Below are 17,221 nucleotides of genomic sequence, written 5' to 3' on the forward strand. Positions count from 1 at the left end.
TTGCTTTCTTGTTTCCTTTTTTGTTATTAGAAAATTAAAGGGCAGAAAAATAATACAGTCATCTATATTTATGTAGTCCCTATTACCTGCATGCTTACTTTATGTCCAAGAGTGCTATTTAAACATTAATAAATATTTGAAATTATCTAAACAGATCATTATAAACCTGCAATTTCCCATCGAGATTTAAACAGCAGAAATGTCCTGGTGAAAAATGATGGAACCTGTGTTATTAGTGACTTTGGATTGTCCATGAGGCTGACTGGAAATAGACTGGTACGCCCAGGGGAAGAAGATAATGCAGCCATAAGTGAGGTGAGTATATACAAAAGGTATCACTCTGACATACCAGGAGAACATAATGAATTGCATTAAAAAAATCAAGGACAATTATCCTTATATGCTACCAATGTAGCATATTAAGAATTATAAAATTAAAAAATATAAAAGACCTTACATGAAGTTTATCAGTTCTTTATGGAAATCACTGCCATACCATTCTTTATGGAAATCACTGCCACACCAACTCATTTTTGACAAGCATTGGGAGGAAGTGTGTAGGAACTGACTTTTGAAACAAGAGTAAAATTGCCAAGTTTGAGATAGGACAGTCACCTTCTGATAATCACTATTAAAATGTGAAACACGTCCTTCCTAACCTTTTTCTCTGCATCCATACATATGTCTCTCTCTCTCTCTGTGTATGTGTGTGTGTGTGTGTATTTATTTATTTTTTAATTTTTTAGGGGCTTGCTTCAGTGGCTCATTCGGTTCAAGGTCCGACTCTTGATTTTGGCTCAGGTCATGATCTCATGATTGTGAGATTGACCCCCACCTTGGGCTCTGTGGTCAACATGGAGTCTGCTTGAGATTTTCTGTCTTCCTTTCCCTCTCCCGCTCTCTTTCTCTTAAATAAATAAATAAAATCTTTAACATTTAAAAAAAAATTTTTTTAAATATTAAATGGTGTATATTGTTGTATAGTTTTCTCATTGTGTCTTAGAAATGTTTCTGCATTGACATACATAGGATGGTCTAGCTCATTCTTTTTGATTGATGAATAGTATTCAATAGGATGAACTTACCACAGTTTAATTATTCAAGAAGGGCATTTTATAGATAAAAAATTTGGTATAGAAGGTTTCAGTAACATGCTTAGGGTCAAATAACATATCATTGACATGAAATTTATGTATAATTTCTGGTCTAATATATGCCTTTCAGAATATGCTATATTCTGTTTCTGAAAAATATCACTCTAATTTAATAGGTTGGCACAATCAGATATATGGCACCAGAAGTTCTAGAAGGAGCTGTGAACCTGAGGGACTGTGAATCAGCTTTGAAACAAGTGGACATGTATGCACTTGGACTCATTTATTGGGAGATATTTATGAGATGTACAGACCTCTTCCCAGGTAAGAGAATTGCTATCAAAAATTGATATATGTTTTGAAGTGAAGCAGTAATATCTTCTTTTTCTATCTATATTAAATAAGTCAACTTTTGTGTGTTTTTACTTTCATTTAAACCTTTAGTTCATTGCCATCTAGTGTTCAAAAACATTATTAGCAGAAGGATGTCAATCAGGAAAAACTTTTTAAAAGGACTCCAAGTTTTGCATCTGAGTGCAGTTTAATTAATTGCTCATAATAGCTTATCTGTGTTTAGTTTGGTCTCTGATTGCTTTAACGGTCATCGTTGTCCTTATGCATCCTCTGAACATTTGATAAGCTACACTTAAAATATTTCCTCAGTTGACCCAAGTAAGAAATTAGAAACAATGAATTAACCATTAGAACACTTTTTTCTTTCTTTTTCCTTTATTTTTTTCATTCTCCATTCTTGACTTCCTGCTTTCCTTCCTTTCTTTCAAGGAAAGAACACTCATATGATATGAATGTTTGTTTGAGGCTTACTTGAATTAGCCAAATGAGTTTATAGTTTTTTTTGTTAGGATTATATTCCTGTCATTATTGTCCTATAAAAACTTAAACTATCAATATGTGCATTGCATTCTTCTAGGTGATGTACAAAATGATTTGATATATATGGCTTCTGCCTTATAGGAATAACACCATTAAAAGCATAGAAAAAGGAAAAACAGTCAGTTGAATCAGCATTAGACAAATTATGAAATGGAACTATTAAATAAAAACAAAGATTAGTGGTAGGGTTGAATTTTTTTGCTTTAGAAACAGTAAGCATTTAACAGTAGTTATAATTCTAAAAATAAAATAAGTTAATTATTTAGATTGACTATAGGTCAATCAGTTATTATTTAGAAGTATATTTCCTAGTTAACTGTAAGTACAAAGTACTCAAGGTATTTTTCTGGACATAGCAGAATTGCGGTAGTATCACACATATTATTGGAACTTTTGAAACTTTTATTTCTATTATTGGAATTTTGGCAGAGATTTTTTTTAATATATCCCAATCCAGAATTTTATTTTTTAGAAACATGTCTGACTAAAATGATTCTTATTACCAGCATTAGTATACTGCCATCAGCAACATTTTTTTGGACAACTACTGCATTCAAAGAATAACTATTGCTTTTGGTCTGATAAATAACAAAGAGCAATATCAAGTGTTTGAAAAAGGAAAAGCAGGGTGCCTGGGTGGCACAGTTGGTATACCTCCAAATGCAGTATAATTCTTGGTTTTGGCTTAGGTCGTGATCTCAGAGTCCTGAGATTGAGCCCCACATGGGGCTTAATGCTCAGCGTGGAGTCTACTTGAAGATTCTCTCCCTCTGCCCCTCCCCCATGCTCTCTCTCTCTCTCAAATCTTAAAAAAGAAGAAAAAAGAAAAGGGAAAGGCAATTCAATCTTATTTGTAGATTATTTTAGCAGATGTATAGGATAAATTGAGATAGAAAGAATTAGAGGCAGTTTAAAAAGGGAAAAGACAGGTGCCTGGCTGACTCAATCAATAGAGCATGTGACTCTTGACCTCTGGGTTGGGGCCATGAGTTCAAGCCCCATTTTGGGGGTGGAGATTACTTAAAAAAAAAAAAAAAGGTAAAAAAATAGGAAAAAGAAATAAGGTATTACTATTTAATGGATACATAGTTTCTGTCTGGGAAGATGTAAAAAGTTCTAGAGATGGATAGTAGTGATGGTTGCACAACATTATTAATGCACTTATTGCCACAGGACTGACTATATGCTTAAAAATTGTTAAAATGGTATATTTTGTGTATATTTAACCACAATGAAAATAAAAATAAAGGAGAAAAACAAGAGTTGCAGTAAGAGATCCTATAATCTTGGATATGGAAATTGGCAAGAAGAGGCACATGTAAGAAAATATAGAGGAGAAATCTGTGGTTCTACTTAGCTATTAGAAGAAAATCTAAGGAATTGAGAAATATTCAGAGATCAAAGAAATAGGGTGGCAGCCAGGAACTTAGGAAAAAATATTTATTATATTGGAAAGATGAATTAATTATGGAGACTTTTGGATGGGGTATTGAGGGACAACTGAAGAAATTAAAAAAAAAATTTTTTTTTAATTATCTATCCATAGATGGTAAATGGGAACTTATGAGTGAATGCTCTCTCCTAAGAGAACAAATTAAGAGTGCAAAAAATTGGGGAATAAAGACTGCATATTGGGGGACCTCCCTGTACCAGTAGGTTAGTTAAGAAGACCATTGGTCAGAAAAATAGTGAGAAAACTAAGAAATCATAGTATCTTGGAAGTCGGTGTTAGAAAATGTTAAGAACCCAGATTGATAGCAGTAGGTGTAATATGAAGTCAAAAGGAAATAGAACTGAGGAATGATCTTTGAATTTGAATTGGAGGAGGTTATTAGTATTCTTAGAAGAGATTCTGTGGAATAGAGAAGACAGAAATATTACAGAGTATGGGAAGGAAAAGTATTAAGACAGCACAGGAAGAAGATTTAGGGTACTCTTAAAAATTTTAACAATGAAATGGGGGGAGAAGTTGAATAAAAAGGTTCCCATAAACATATTAATAAACATAGAATAGCATGTTATAATGATACAATTCTTGGAAAACATTTCTTCAAACTTGTATATCTCCAAATGCAGTACATGCTTTATTATTAAATGTAGACATTACGTTATGTAGACTGACTCTCTGTAAAATATTTGCAGAATAAATGAATTAGGTGTCTATTACAAAAAATTGAAATGCTGCAATATTCATATAAAGGAGGAATATGGAAGGAAGAAAGAAAATAGGAAAGCAAGAGAAAGAAAAAGAAAAAAGAGAACAAGCATAATTTAAGAAGGGAACTAGAAAGTTCCTAACTGCTTAGAGACATAATTAACAAATAGCAAATGAGGTTTGAAGCAGGGAATGGTATCTGATATTCTTAGACATTTTATCTATTTTGGACAGTTTGAAAGAAAGTAGGATTATAAAACTTCCCTTGAGCAATCCAATGATAATAAAGTTTTAAGGAAATCCAGTTAAGACTAATAGAATTCATGATGATGATATCATTAACATTATTCTTTGTGTCCCTAATGCCTAATACTAAGTGCTAAACAAGTATCTATTGAAAAATTAGATTTAGAGCCATGAAGATTTATTAGAAAATTGACAGTTCTTAATGTCATTTCATTCACAAAATAAGATTGTACATTAGTTTTATTTAGCAGGTTTTCTAATTATATTTTAGACCTGATTAAAACAAATAAGTAAAATTGTGAATTTTTAATTATCCTGAACCAGTATTCGAAAAAAACAACTAATAAATAGCACTTGAAAGATATCTATATGTGTTGTGTTTATGTCTCAGAGACAGGTAAGATATACTAGATACTAAATATCTTACAGTTCACAGATATTATGGGTTGAGGTTTTATCAAATGAGGTTTCATGAATGAAAGTGATACACTAACTAGCAGGATTGAATCTTTCAATTTTGTCTTTCAAGTTCAATATTGATGGCGATTGTCAACAATAAGTATCTGCTTAAATGTTTAAAGTATGTGAACATATCACTTGTTTAGATAGTGTAATATTCCAAAATTTTGGGGTTGTACTGCATAAATTATAGAATTAATCTTTCAATCCAAATTGAAACATAAAAATTAAATACATGTTTTATGAAGTACTTTCTTTCTGGATCATTATAACTTTTGTATTATCTCCATGTGAGTGAGATAAGGAAGACAGACATTGCCATTTTGCTGGCAGGAAAATTAAAAACAGAATAAATGACTTTTCCAGGGGCGCCTTGGTGGCTTAGTCCGTTAAGCATCTGACTCTTGATTTTGGCTCAGATCATGATCTCAAGGTTGTGAGATCGAGCCCCATGTTGGGCTCCACACTGAGCGTGGAGCTTGCTTAAGATTGTCTGTCAGTCTGTCTGTCTCAAAATTAAAAAAATAAATGACTTTTCCAGGAGAGAGATGAAGCCAGGATTAGAGCTTAAGTGCCTTATCCTACATTCTGGTGTTCCTCCTAATTTATCCTGTCATTTTAATGGGGTGGGGAGTGGTACCAGGAGACAGGAAGAGTCTCTCTCCTGTGTTGTTTGTCAAGATTTTGACTAGACCATTGGTTTTCTGACTATTGGTCCCAGAGATCTTCTGTATGCTCAATATGTTTATTAAGTTTAATTTGATAACATTTTGTAAAAATCATGAGCTTCTCATCACAAGCAGCTGGTTGTGCTTTATTGGTGATAAATAGGGTTATTAAACAGTGGTAGAATAGTTAATGAAACTTTAAAATCCTTGATCTAGATACTGTTTCTTAAGAGGAATTTTTTTTAAAAAAATCAGTATACTGATTTTTCTGTCATGGCCATTATCATAAAAATTTTTGTGACGTTTGATACAGTCTGGCTGGTCTATAATAGAGCCAGTGACATATTAAGACAGGATGACTATACATCTTTGTGCTTATATTTGGTTATACAGACATGTGTTCTACTAGATCCTGGACTTTGTCCTCATATTCACCACCCTTGATCTCTGTATGGGATAAGAATTCAGGCATTTTCAAGTATTAAGTACACCTTATATATATATAATTAATAATCCCCCCCAATTTAGTAATACTAGAAATCATTTAAAAATAGCTATGTTCACTGTTGAAACTACCACTTGATTTATCAACAGATGTTCAATTTATCAAAGACTATTCTAAGTAAAGCATTTATTAATAATGTATTAAACCCACAACAGGATTTCTTTTGGATTTCCAAATATGCCCTAACGGGTTTAAAAAAAAAAAAAAGGTTGTGACATAATTTCTCTGCTTACTTGGAATCAGAAATTCTGCTGTTATTCCATCATTTTAACATAGTTGGAAATTTTATTCTGTCCTTCTTTTAAAAAAAATACACAGGTGAATCTGTACCAGAATACCAGATGGCTTTTCAGACAGAAGTTGGAAACCATCCCACTTTTGAAGATATGCAGGTTCTGGTATCTAGGGAAAAACAGAGACCCAAGTTCCCAGAAGCTTGGAAAGAAAATAGCCTGGTAAGAAAAAACTAAATTATTAAAAAGAGGACTTATGACTGAATATGTTTCAATGTTGTTAGAAGCAAAAATAGACTGTTAATGTAATAGTTTTTAGAGCTGTCTAATGCCAGAAATCCAACTTACTTGACCTTTATGATGTTATACACTTTCAAATTTTTCAATATAAAAAAGTCCTCTTTCTTGGTTCAGTTTCAGTTTTTTCCAAGTGTAAAACACTAGAGAGACTAACTTGTGTCTGAAGGTTGCCAGATTGAGTAACAGCTAGAATAATTAACATGTTAATTTTTTTTTTTTTTTAAGATTTTATTTATTTATTTGAGAGAGAGAGAATGAGAGACAGAGAGCATGAGAGGGAGGAGGGTCAGAGGGAGAAGCAGACTCCCTGCCGAGCAGGGAGCCCGATGCGGGACTCGATCCCGGGACTCCAGGATCATGACCTGAGCCGAAGGCAGTCGCTTAACCAACTGAACCACCCAGGCGCCCCAACATGTTAATATTTTGAACATTATTGAAATTCCATCTTATTCTCTAGAGTGGTACCAAAAATGTTAATTAGTGCAGATGTACATATTCAGTGGCTAATAGAAATTTAAACTACCTCAAAAAGAAACCAAGGTGTGCTTATAAATTCTGCCTATTAAAAATGCAGTCTAGGGGCTCAGTTGGTGATCATATGACTCTTGATCTTGGGGTTGTGCGTTCAAGCCCCACATTGGGTATAGAGATTTCTTAAAATAAAATCTTTAAAAAAACAAATTCAGTCTAAAACACCAAAATATCTTCAAAGGTTCCTGCCATTTTGGTAAATTGTTGCTACAGCACTGTAAACATCTTACAAACATTTATACACACACCTTCTTTCTCTTTATGTCATATAATTTTTTTAACATAAGTAGGATCATTTCATTATCCACTATCATTTCTGAAGCTTATTTTTTTACTCATGGACAGTTTTTCATGTCAATACCTATAGATGTATCTCTTTCTCCATTTGGTCAGTATTCCATTGTATATCATAATTATTGAATTATCCCTTATTGATGGTAGTACCCTGTATTTCTTATTTTAAACATTTTTTTAAAGAATTACAAAGTTATGCCTATACATGGTAAATCAAATCAAATTAAGTAGAAGGGCATAAACAAGGAAAAGAAAAAAACTCCATAACCCTACCACCAGTCTTCAAAAGAAACTCCTATTAACAGTGTTCTGAGGTTTTGGTTTTTGTTCCTAATTTTTACTTCTGAAGGTTACTGTTATAACTGTAAATACTATATCCTTATTTCTTGTTATCTCTCATTTACTCTCTCCTAGGTTTAACATTTTAGCTATTATTACATAATTTATGTTTTGTCCACAGATCTAAAATTTTAAAATAAAAACGTCAGAAATTGGGTGCCTTGGTGGCTCAGTCGTTAGAACATCTGCCTTTGGCTCAGGTCGTGATCCTGGAGTCCTGGCATCAGTCCCGCATCGGGCTCCCTGCTCAGTGGGGAGCCTGCTTCTCCCTCTGCCTTTGCTGCTCCCCCTGCTTGTGCTTGCTCTCTGTCAAATAAATAAATTTTTTTAAAAATCTTAAAAAAAAAAAAGCCAGAAATTGTAGAATTATGATTGTGTAAACATCCACTGCACAATGTAGTATTGTGCTTGGACTCATAGAGAAGGAAGTAAAAGTCCTGTTAGTTATTGTAAGCTTCTGCTGCTTGAGGAAGAATGTTTCAAAAGTCACCATCCACTGGATTCTCCGACTTTTTGTCACTTTGTTCTTTCTTTCTTCTTTATAGATTCTGTTAAGAAGCAGCATTTTTTAAAAAATCTCACTCTTTTTCTTGTAAATCATAATTTCTTTTATGAAGTTCCTCTTTAAGTGATGTATGTTAGTATGTGCATGGGATTATGAATCCTTGCACCTTCAAAAATGTTTATATCTTGCCCTCGCATTTGAGTAATAATTTGGCCAAGTAATGGTTTCAAGATCAAAATTGCGTTTTCCTCATAGTGGTTCCTTTGAAATCGTTACTCCACTGTCCTGAAGCATTCAGACATGTTAAGAATTCCAGAGCCAACCAGTCTCATTCCATTACTTTTTGTCTTTTTGTTTTACCCCTTGTTTTCTTGTCTCTATGAGCTTTTAAGCCTTTATCGTTGGAATTACCACAGTTTACCTGGATATATGGAGGTGTGGATCTTTTCACACATTTTGCTTTGCACTAGACAGGTGTTCAGTTTGAAAACTCAGAGATTTCTTCAATTCAGAGGAGTTTTTCTATATTATTTAAAAAATTATTTTTTCTCTTCTATTTCTTCCCTCTGTAATTCCCATTAGATAACTACTGGTCCACCTGACATTCCAGGTGTCAGTTTTTTTTCTTGCATTTTCCATTTTTTTGTTGTACATTGTTCAAGATTTACTCTGCTTTAGCTTTCAAATCACTCATTTTTCACCTTTATCACTCTATTAGTTATCTGTTCATTAAAATCTTACTTTTGACAGTCATATTTATAATTTCTAGAAATTCTTAATGTTTGTTTCTTCCATAGCAGTCTGTTCTTGTTTTAAGAATGTGATAGGAATTCAATTATTTCTAAAGGTGTAAATCAGAATTTTTGACACTTTATACAAATAATTTTCTTGATTATAGTTAAAGAACAAAAATGAAAAAAAATTCACTAAGCAATTTAAATCACTTTATTATGTATTTTCACATTTTACTTTTAGGTTGTCTTCATAGGATTAGAATATTTTCATTCTTGATCCTGACTTATATGGGGTGGTGGCATGTCAGAGAGAGGCTAGAGAGATGTTATGTGTTTCCGTACAGATTTAGACTGAATATTTTCTCCATTGGTCATCTTTATCATCTTGTCCATTGGTCAAGGAAGGCTTCTGCTTCAAATGAGATTGAAATCTTCTTCAAGGCATTGAAGATCTATTGCCAAAAACATATGCCCAAAATTGCCTCCAAACTGCAGTCCCTGCTATGGGAACTGGGACAGATATTTAAGAAGTCCTTGGCAGAAGGTGACAGGCTGAATCCTGCACCAGGATTCATTAGATATTCTAGCCTCACAGAGCATCCCTCAAAGAAAAATCTCTTCATGAAATTTTATCTAGATTTAAAATACTTATCTTCCTTAAATTGTTTTCTCACCAGAGAAATTTGACTCATTATTTTGAAATCTCTCTTGGCAACCTACCATTACAAGATATGCATCATATGCATATTTACCTGAAAACTTTTTGCTTCCAATTTAGAGTAGGTTGTTAAGTAGGGGATAAGTGATACTTGGTTTACTTCCAGTGAATCCATTTAAATCTAATGTGCTGCAGTCAATGGAACTGCTTCTCTGTAAAGACAATCCAATACTAGAGAGGTGTATAGCAAATGCATAGTATATAAAAAGAAATACACCTATGTCTAAAAGAAAATATTTTTGCTTCATAATTGCATTGAAATTAAAAAACATTTTTATAATAACAAAACTCAAAGATCTTCCAAATATAAATGAGTGTAAAGACTAGTTTTTAAAAACTGCTAGGGAGGGCACCTGGGTGGCTCAGTCAGGTAAGTGTCTGCCTTCAACTCAGGTCATGATCCTGGGGTCCTGGGATTGAGCCCCACATTGGGCTCCCTGCTTAGGGGGGAGCCTGCTTCTCCCTTTCCTTCTGCCTGCTGCTCCCCCTGCTTGTGCTGTCTGTCAAATAAATAAATAAAATATTTTTAAAAGATTGCCAGGGGTTCAAAAACATAGATCAGTCAATAAAAGGGGGAAGAATACATGAAAATGTTAACCATAGTTATGAGGAAAATACATGAAAATGTTAACCATAGTTATCTCTGAATATTGGATTCATGAATAACTTTTTCTTTTTTCCCCCCGTACTTTCAGAATTTATAGTAAAAATGAACTGTTGTAACAATTACATACACATACACACAGTTTAAATTGGAATAACAAAAAATTATAGACAAAGTTTATTATTAAAATAGTTTTTTCCCAGGATGCCTGGGTGGTGCAGTCAATTAGGTGTCCAACTCTTGGTTTCAGCTCAGGTTGTGATCTCAGGGTCATGAGATCGAGCCCTGTGTTGGGGGCCCATGCTCAGCATGGAGTCTGCTTAGAGTTCTCTCTCCCTGTCCCTCTGCCCACCCATGTGGCCCCACCCTCCCCACTCTCAAATAAGTAAATTTTAAAATAAAATATAATAGCTTTTTGTCTCACATGTAAAACTTTCAGGTATAATTTGTTCAACTACACCACCATTCTTCATATTTTTCATTATTTTCCAAATTATTTTTAAGATTTTATTTATTTGTTTGTCAGAGAGAGAGCACAAGCAGTGGGAGCAGCAGGCAGAGGGAGAAGCAAGCTCCCAGCTGAGCAAGGAGCCCGATGTGGGGTTGATCCCAGGACTCATGACCTGAGCTGAAGGCAGACACTTAACCAACTGAGCCACCCAGCTCTCCCCCTTTTCCAAATTCTTATCTTCCATTTCTTAATCTGTCTTGAATACTGCCTTGTTCTCTTTCCCCTCTTGAAATCGTTTGTCTGATTTATCTTTAATCCTTAGTCTTAGTTCTGTATAACCTCTCTTGCTCAACAGTCTTATCTTAATATATTGTCATGTAAAAGTTTGAAACTTTCTCAGTTGTTTTTTTTCCTCCTCTAGTCTCTTCTTTCTCCACCCATTAAATCCAGTCTTCTAAAATGTCCTATATTTTCCAAAAGCTATCCGTTCTTCTTTTCACATTTATTTCATTCTTTATATTTCTCTTCTTGACAAATTAGCAAGCTTGCTGTGGTCTAGAATTCAACATTTTCCATACTTCTTTTCTCATACAGCCTACATTAGGAAATGCAAGTTCACATCATGATAGAGTGTCTTTAGAATAATACTTAACCTCACCATGTACTCTGTGTTTTCTTATTTGCTCTTCTAGTCTATAGAGTATTTCACTTTGGAGACTGGTGTAGTTGTTTGTTTTAAATGTTGGTTCCCAACCCACTAAGCTCATTTCATGACCCATCCATGAGCCCCCACTTCCATTTTCCTGTCATTACAGAGGAAAGATTTTTAAAATTTCCTGTCTTTTTTCCCGTTTTATTTCTTCTGCTTCTCTTTCTTCATCAGTGTAAGTAACGATATCCCCTTTATCTTATTTACCCAAATGTTGGATATCATTATATATTTGCAGTTAGAGTCCCTTGTTGAAGCACTCATCTGATTTTGCCTGAATATTTATATTCTTCGCTAATCTTATTTTCTCCCCTCAAAAACTTTAATATTTAAAAGAGATATAATTGATATGGATTAAATTGCGCATATTATGATACACAATTTGTTAAGTTTTGGCATGTGTATATACCCATAAAACCATCACCACAATCGTAATTTTGAACATTTCACTTACCCCCCAAATTTCTCTTGTGTCCTTTTATAGTTTCTCCTTCCTGCCTCTCTCTATTCTCCATGAATCCCAGGCAACTACTGATCTGCTTTCTGTCACTAGTGATTTGTATACCTTTTCTAGAATTTTATATAAATGGAATCATACAGTGTGTACTGTTTTTATCTGGCTTCTTTCAGATAGTTTAATCATTTTCAGATTCATTCATGTTGATCTGTATGTCAATAGTTTATTCTTTTTTTTTTTTTTAAGATTTTATTTATTTATTTGACAGAGAGACAGCGAGAGAGGGAACACAAGCAGGGGGAGTGGGAGAGGGAGAAGCAGACTTCCTGTGGAGCAGGGAGCCCAATGTGGGGCTCCATCCCAGGACCCTGGGATCACGACCTGAGCCGAAAGCAGATGCTTAGTGACTGAGCCACCCAGGCGAGCCAGTTTATTCCTTTTTATTGCTCAGTAGCATTCCTTTGAGTGAATATGCTACAATTTGTTTACCCATTCACTTGATGATGGATATTTGGATTGTTTCCAGTTTTTGGTTACCAGAAATAAAGCTCTTGTGAACATTCATGTCCAAGTCTTTGTGTGGACATATGCTTTCATTCTCTTGAGTAAATACCTAAGAGTAGAATGGGTGAATCATGTAGTACATGTCTGCATAACTTTTTGAGAAAGTACCAAACAGTCCAATTTATCATTTTTTTCTTTCATGGATGTATTTTTGGTTTCATATTTTAGAAATCCTTGTGTAACCCAAGGTCACAAAAATTATCTTCTGTGTTTTCTTCTAGAAATTGTATAGGTCTGTGACCCATTTTGAGGTTGTTGTGTGTCTTATTTTTTAGATTTTTTGCATATGTGTGAGGTATGGATCAATATTCATTTTTCTGCATATGGATATCTAATTGTACCAGCATAATTTATTTTTAGAGACTACTTTTTCTCCATTTAATTAATTGCTTTTTTATCTTTATCAAAAATTAATTGTCCATATGTATGTGGGTCTGTATCTGGACTCTTTATTCTGTTTCATTGACCTATATGTCTATCTCAATGCCAGTACCACAATCTTGATTACTTTAGCATTATACTATGTCTTGAAACATTAGTCCTCCACCTTTGTTCTTTTCACAGTGTTTTGGCTATTCTAGGTTCTTTACATTTCTACATGAATTTTATAATCAGCTTTTCAATTTCTACATTGAGCCTGTTGGGATTTTTATTAGAATTGAATTAAATCTGTAAACCAATTTGAAAATAATTGACATCTTAGTAATATTGAATCATGTTAATATAGATTTATAATTATTGTTTTATGCATTTTTCTCTTGTATTGAAAAAAAAGAAGGGTCACAAACCAAAAATACCCTAGTACTGGCTTTTATATTTACCTATGTGTAGTTTATTTTACCAGTGTTCTTCATTTCTTCATATGGCTTCAAGTTATTGTCTAGTGCCCTTTCACTTGAGCCTGAATGATCTCCTTTGGCATTTCTCATAGGGCAGATCTGCTAGCAACAACCCCCCCCCCCCCCCCCCGCAGCTGTTGTTTATCTAGGAATGTCTTAATGTCTTCATTATTGAAGGATAATTTTGTTTGATAATAGAATTCTTGGTTAACACGTGTTTTCTTTCAGCACTTTAAATATATCACACCCCTGCCTCTGGCTTTCATGGTTTCTGATGAGAAATTGGCTATCGACTTTTTTTTTTAAGATTTTATTTATTTGACAGAGAGAGCACAAGCAGAGGGAGAGGGAGAAGCAGGCTCCCCACTGAGCAGGGAGCCTGATGCGGGACTCGATCCCAGGACCCTGAGATCATGACCTGAGCCAAAGGCAGCTGCTTAACCGACTGAGCCACCCAGGCGTCCCTGGCTATTAACTTTTATTTAGGATCCCTTGTACATTTCAAGTCCCATCTCTCTTGCTGCTGTCAAGATTCTCTCTTCATCTTTGGATTTTTATATTTTGATTACAGTATGTTTCGGGATAGAACCTTTTGAGTATATCCTACTTAGAGTTTATTGAGTTTCTTGGATGTGTAGATTCTTTCTATTATTAAATTTAGAAAGTTCTAAACCATTATCTCTTCAAATATTCTTTCTGCCCCTTTTTCTTTCATCTTCTTCTGGGGTTCCCATTCTGTATATTTTGGTATGATTGATGACACCTCACAAGTCTTTTAGGCTCTGTTTATCTTTCTTCATTTTTTTCGTTTCTGTTCCTCAGACTACATAATTTTTTTAATCTTCAGGTTCACTAATTCTTTTTTTTTTTTTTTAAGATTTTATTTATTTATTTGAGAGAGAGAGAATGAGAGACAGAGAGCATGAGAGGGAGGAGGGTCAGAGGGAGAAGCAGACTCCCTACTGAGCAGGGAGCCCGATGCGGGACTCGATCCCGGGACTCCAGGATCATGACCTGAGCCGAAGGCAGTCACTTAACCAACTGAGCCACCCAGGCGCCCCAGGTTCACTAATTCTTCTCCCTGTTCATATCTGCTGTGAATCACTGTAGTGAATTTTTCATTTCAGTTTTTGTACTTTTAAGCTCCAAAATGTCTTTCTGGCTCCTTTTTATAATTTTTCTCTCTTTATTGCTATTCTCCAGTTGATGAGAAGTTGCTTTCCTAGTTCCTTTAATTCTTTGTCCATGGTTTCCTTCATCTTTTGAGCATATTTCAACTCTTTTTCTAGTAACTCCAGTATCTTTATTTCCTGAGGGACAGTTTCTTCAGTTTCTTTTTTCCTGTGAATGGGGCATACATTCTTGCATTTTTTGCATGCTTTGTAATTTTTTAAGACTGGGGATTTTGAATATCCTGATGGGCAAAAAGAAAACAAAAGAAAAAAAGAAAAGATAAGATAAGAACATACTCTCTAGGCCTTTGCAGTTTGGCTTTGTGTTGGGGCCCTCCTTTAACATTTATCCAGACCCTTTAAGATTCTGTGTTAGCCTTTACTTTCTGCTAGCGCTGAGCCTAAAGACCAGCCAGCTATGAAAGCTTATGGTCTGCTCTGAGCATGCATCCTGCCTGGACGTGTGCATGGCTTTTCTAGGTTTCCTGGTATATCCAGGAGTTTTTCAAAACCCTCATTCCCTAAAGTGTTTCACACCCCAGTTTTTCCTCCCTCACTTTCAATTTTTGTTGTGTGGTTCAATTTTTGTATTTTGTCCCAGGCTGTAACACTTGTTCATTTGGCTTTCAGTGATTTCAAGGAATGTTCTCCACTTAGTCTTACCTACTTCTGTTTTCTGAGAGTTCTGAGTTAGGCAGAATAAAGACAGACCCCTTTCTTTGGTTCTTCAGGAAATTCATAGACATGTCAAAACAGACAACATAATTCCTTGGGAACAATATTTTACTCCCTCTGGACCAGGTACCTACATGGAGAACACAGACTGCAGTCTTCATATTCTACTTAGTTGCTCTAAACATTTGACTAACTTCCAGAGCTTCAGTAAGATTGATTGACAGTATTGTTACCAGGATTTTTGGTACTTCTGTGGAAGAACGTCCCCTGGTCTCCTTCCTCTGCCATCTTCACTAATGTCCTCATACAGTGAGTTGGGAAATATCCTTCCCTCTTTGATTTTCTGGGTAGAACTGGCATTATCTCCTTCTTGAATGTTTGGTAGAATTCAGTAGTGAAGCTATCTGGGCCTGGATTTTTCTTTGTGGGAAAGTTTTAAACTACAAATTTTATAGATACAAGAACTCTTCAAGTCATCTATTTTTTCTTAAGTGAGCTTTGACAGTTTATGTCTTTGAAGGAATTTGTCCATTTCATCAAAATTGTCAAATGCTTTCTTAATTTTGTTTAAAGATTTTAATGCCCAGTTGGTCACTTAATCTTCCTCTTTCTATACAGTTTATTTCCTTAATCTTCTCTTATCTACTTTTTTACTTATTCTGGGATATTCAGCATTGCTTTACTTTTAGATCAACTTTCTACGACCAAATCATTATTTTTAGGACCCTTAGAATCCCATGTATAGTCAACCTCTTTAAATTCTCAGCTATTTTTCTAATTTTTCCTTTTCCCTATTTCATATTAATTTACTTCTAAATCTTGTGTAAATGATTTAGTAACCATTATTTTAACTTTGAACTTATAATAGATTTTTCTCAAAAAAAAAAATCAAATTACAACTTTTATAATAGAACCCATTTATCCACTAGGAACTGGCTGTGTTCTATCAGCATAGTTTAGAGGCAATCATCATAGGATAATGTATAAACTGTGGAGCTGTGCTGCCTGAGCTTTGATCTTAGCTTTGCTACTTATTAGCTATGTGCCCTAATTTCTCCTCTGGGCCTCTTTTCCTGCATATAAAAAGTGGGGATGACAATAGTACTTCAAATAAGAATTAAATGAGTTAGAACACAGTCTAGTACATAGTAAGAACTCAACAGTTGTTAACTATTATGCATCAACAATGATGCTGTTTTAAAAATAGAAACTTCTTAGAGGTAGGGACTAGGGTTTCTGTTTACCAAATTTTATTCATCATCTAGGACAGTGCCTTGGTGAATGTCTTATTTTGGCAGGGGTGGGAATGGGGTGGAGGTAGGATCTCTTTTTGAAAAAGTGTTTTTACAAATTATTTTCCAACTATATAATGAAAAGTAACAAATACAGCCTCATTCAGTGTCTTCTCTCTCCTCCAGATACAGAAAACAGCCAATATACCATTTTTAGCTGCTTGGATTTGGTATTTCTGAGCTCTTCTGGGCAGTTGGTGAATGGTACTCTGCAATAGATAGTGCTCTGTTTTGGAAAGGAAGGGTCTCTTTCAGTTTTGTGTGGAAAGACATCCAAATCTTTGCTTTAGGAAGATTTCAGTGTATGCACTTCATTGTGTTGCACTTCATGTTTAGTAATTAAGAACATGAATGAAACTGGGGCGCCTGGGTGGCTCAGTCATTAAGCGTCTGCCTTTGGCTCAGGTCATGGTCCCAGGGTCCTGGGATCGAGCCCTGCATCGGGCTCCCTGCTTGGCAGGAAGTCTGCTTCTCCCTCCTCCACTCCCCCTGCTTGTGTTCCCTCTCTCGCTGTGTCTCTCTCTGTCAAATAAATAAATAAAATCTTAAAAAAAAAGCATGAATAAAACTATAAATCTGTATGTGTGGTATATGATGGGTATATGTCTGAATTAAAAAGTAATAAAGTTTCTCTGAAAGAATACCCAAGAAATTGGTAACATTGGTTGCCTTTAGACTGGGAAAATGGATGGTTCGTGAATAGGAATGGAAGGGAAATTGTATTCTCTTTTTGACATTTTGAATTTATTGACACATACATATATTACCTATTCAAAAAATTCA

General features: G+C 34.6%; 1 protein-coding gene across 1 annotated transcript in view; it reads left to right on the forward strand.

Annotated features, from left to right (window-relative positions):
* Positions 1 to 17,221, forward strand: part of BMPR2 (bone morphogenetic protein receptor type 2) — a 192,061-nt gene that overhangs the window by 157,293 nt on the left and 17,547 nt on the right. The window contains exons 8-10 of the mRNA XM_045868190.3: positions 155 to 315; positions 1,271 to 1,418; positions 6,340 to 6,476. Of these exons, the coding sequence (XP_045724146.1) occupies positions 155 to 315; positions 1,271 to 1,418; positions 6,340 to 6,476 (446 nt within the window). The remainder of the gene's footprint in view (positions 1 to 154; positions 316 to 1,270; positions 1,419 to 6,339; positions 6,477 to 17,221) is intronic.

Source organism: Mirounga angustirostris, unplaced genomic scaffold, assembly GCF_029215605.1.
Source record: "Mirounga angustirostris isolate CCGP_5_RB_7025 unplaced genomic scaffold, mMirAng1.0.hap1 SCAF_3, whole genome shotgun sequence".
Classification (NCBI taxonomy): domain Eukaryota; kingdom Metazoa; phylum Chordata; class Mammalia; order Carnivora; family Phocidae; genus Mirounga; species Mirounga angustirostris.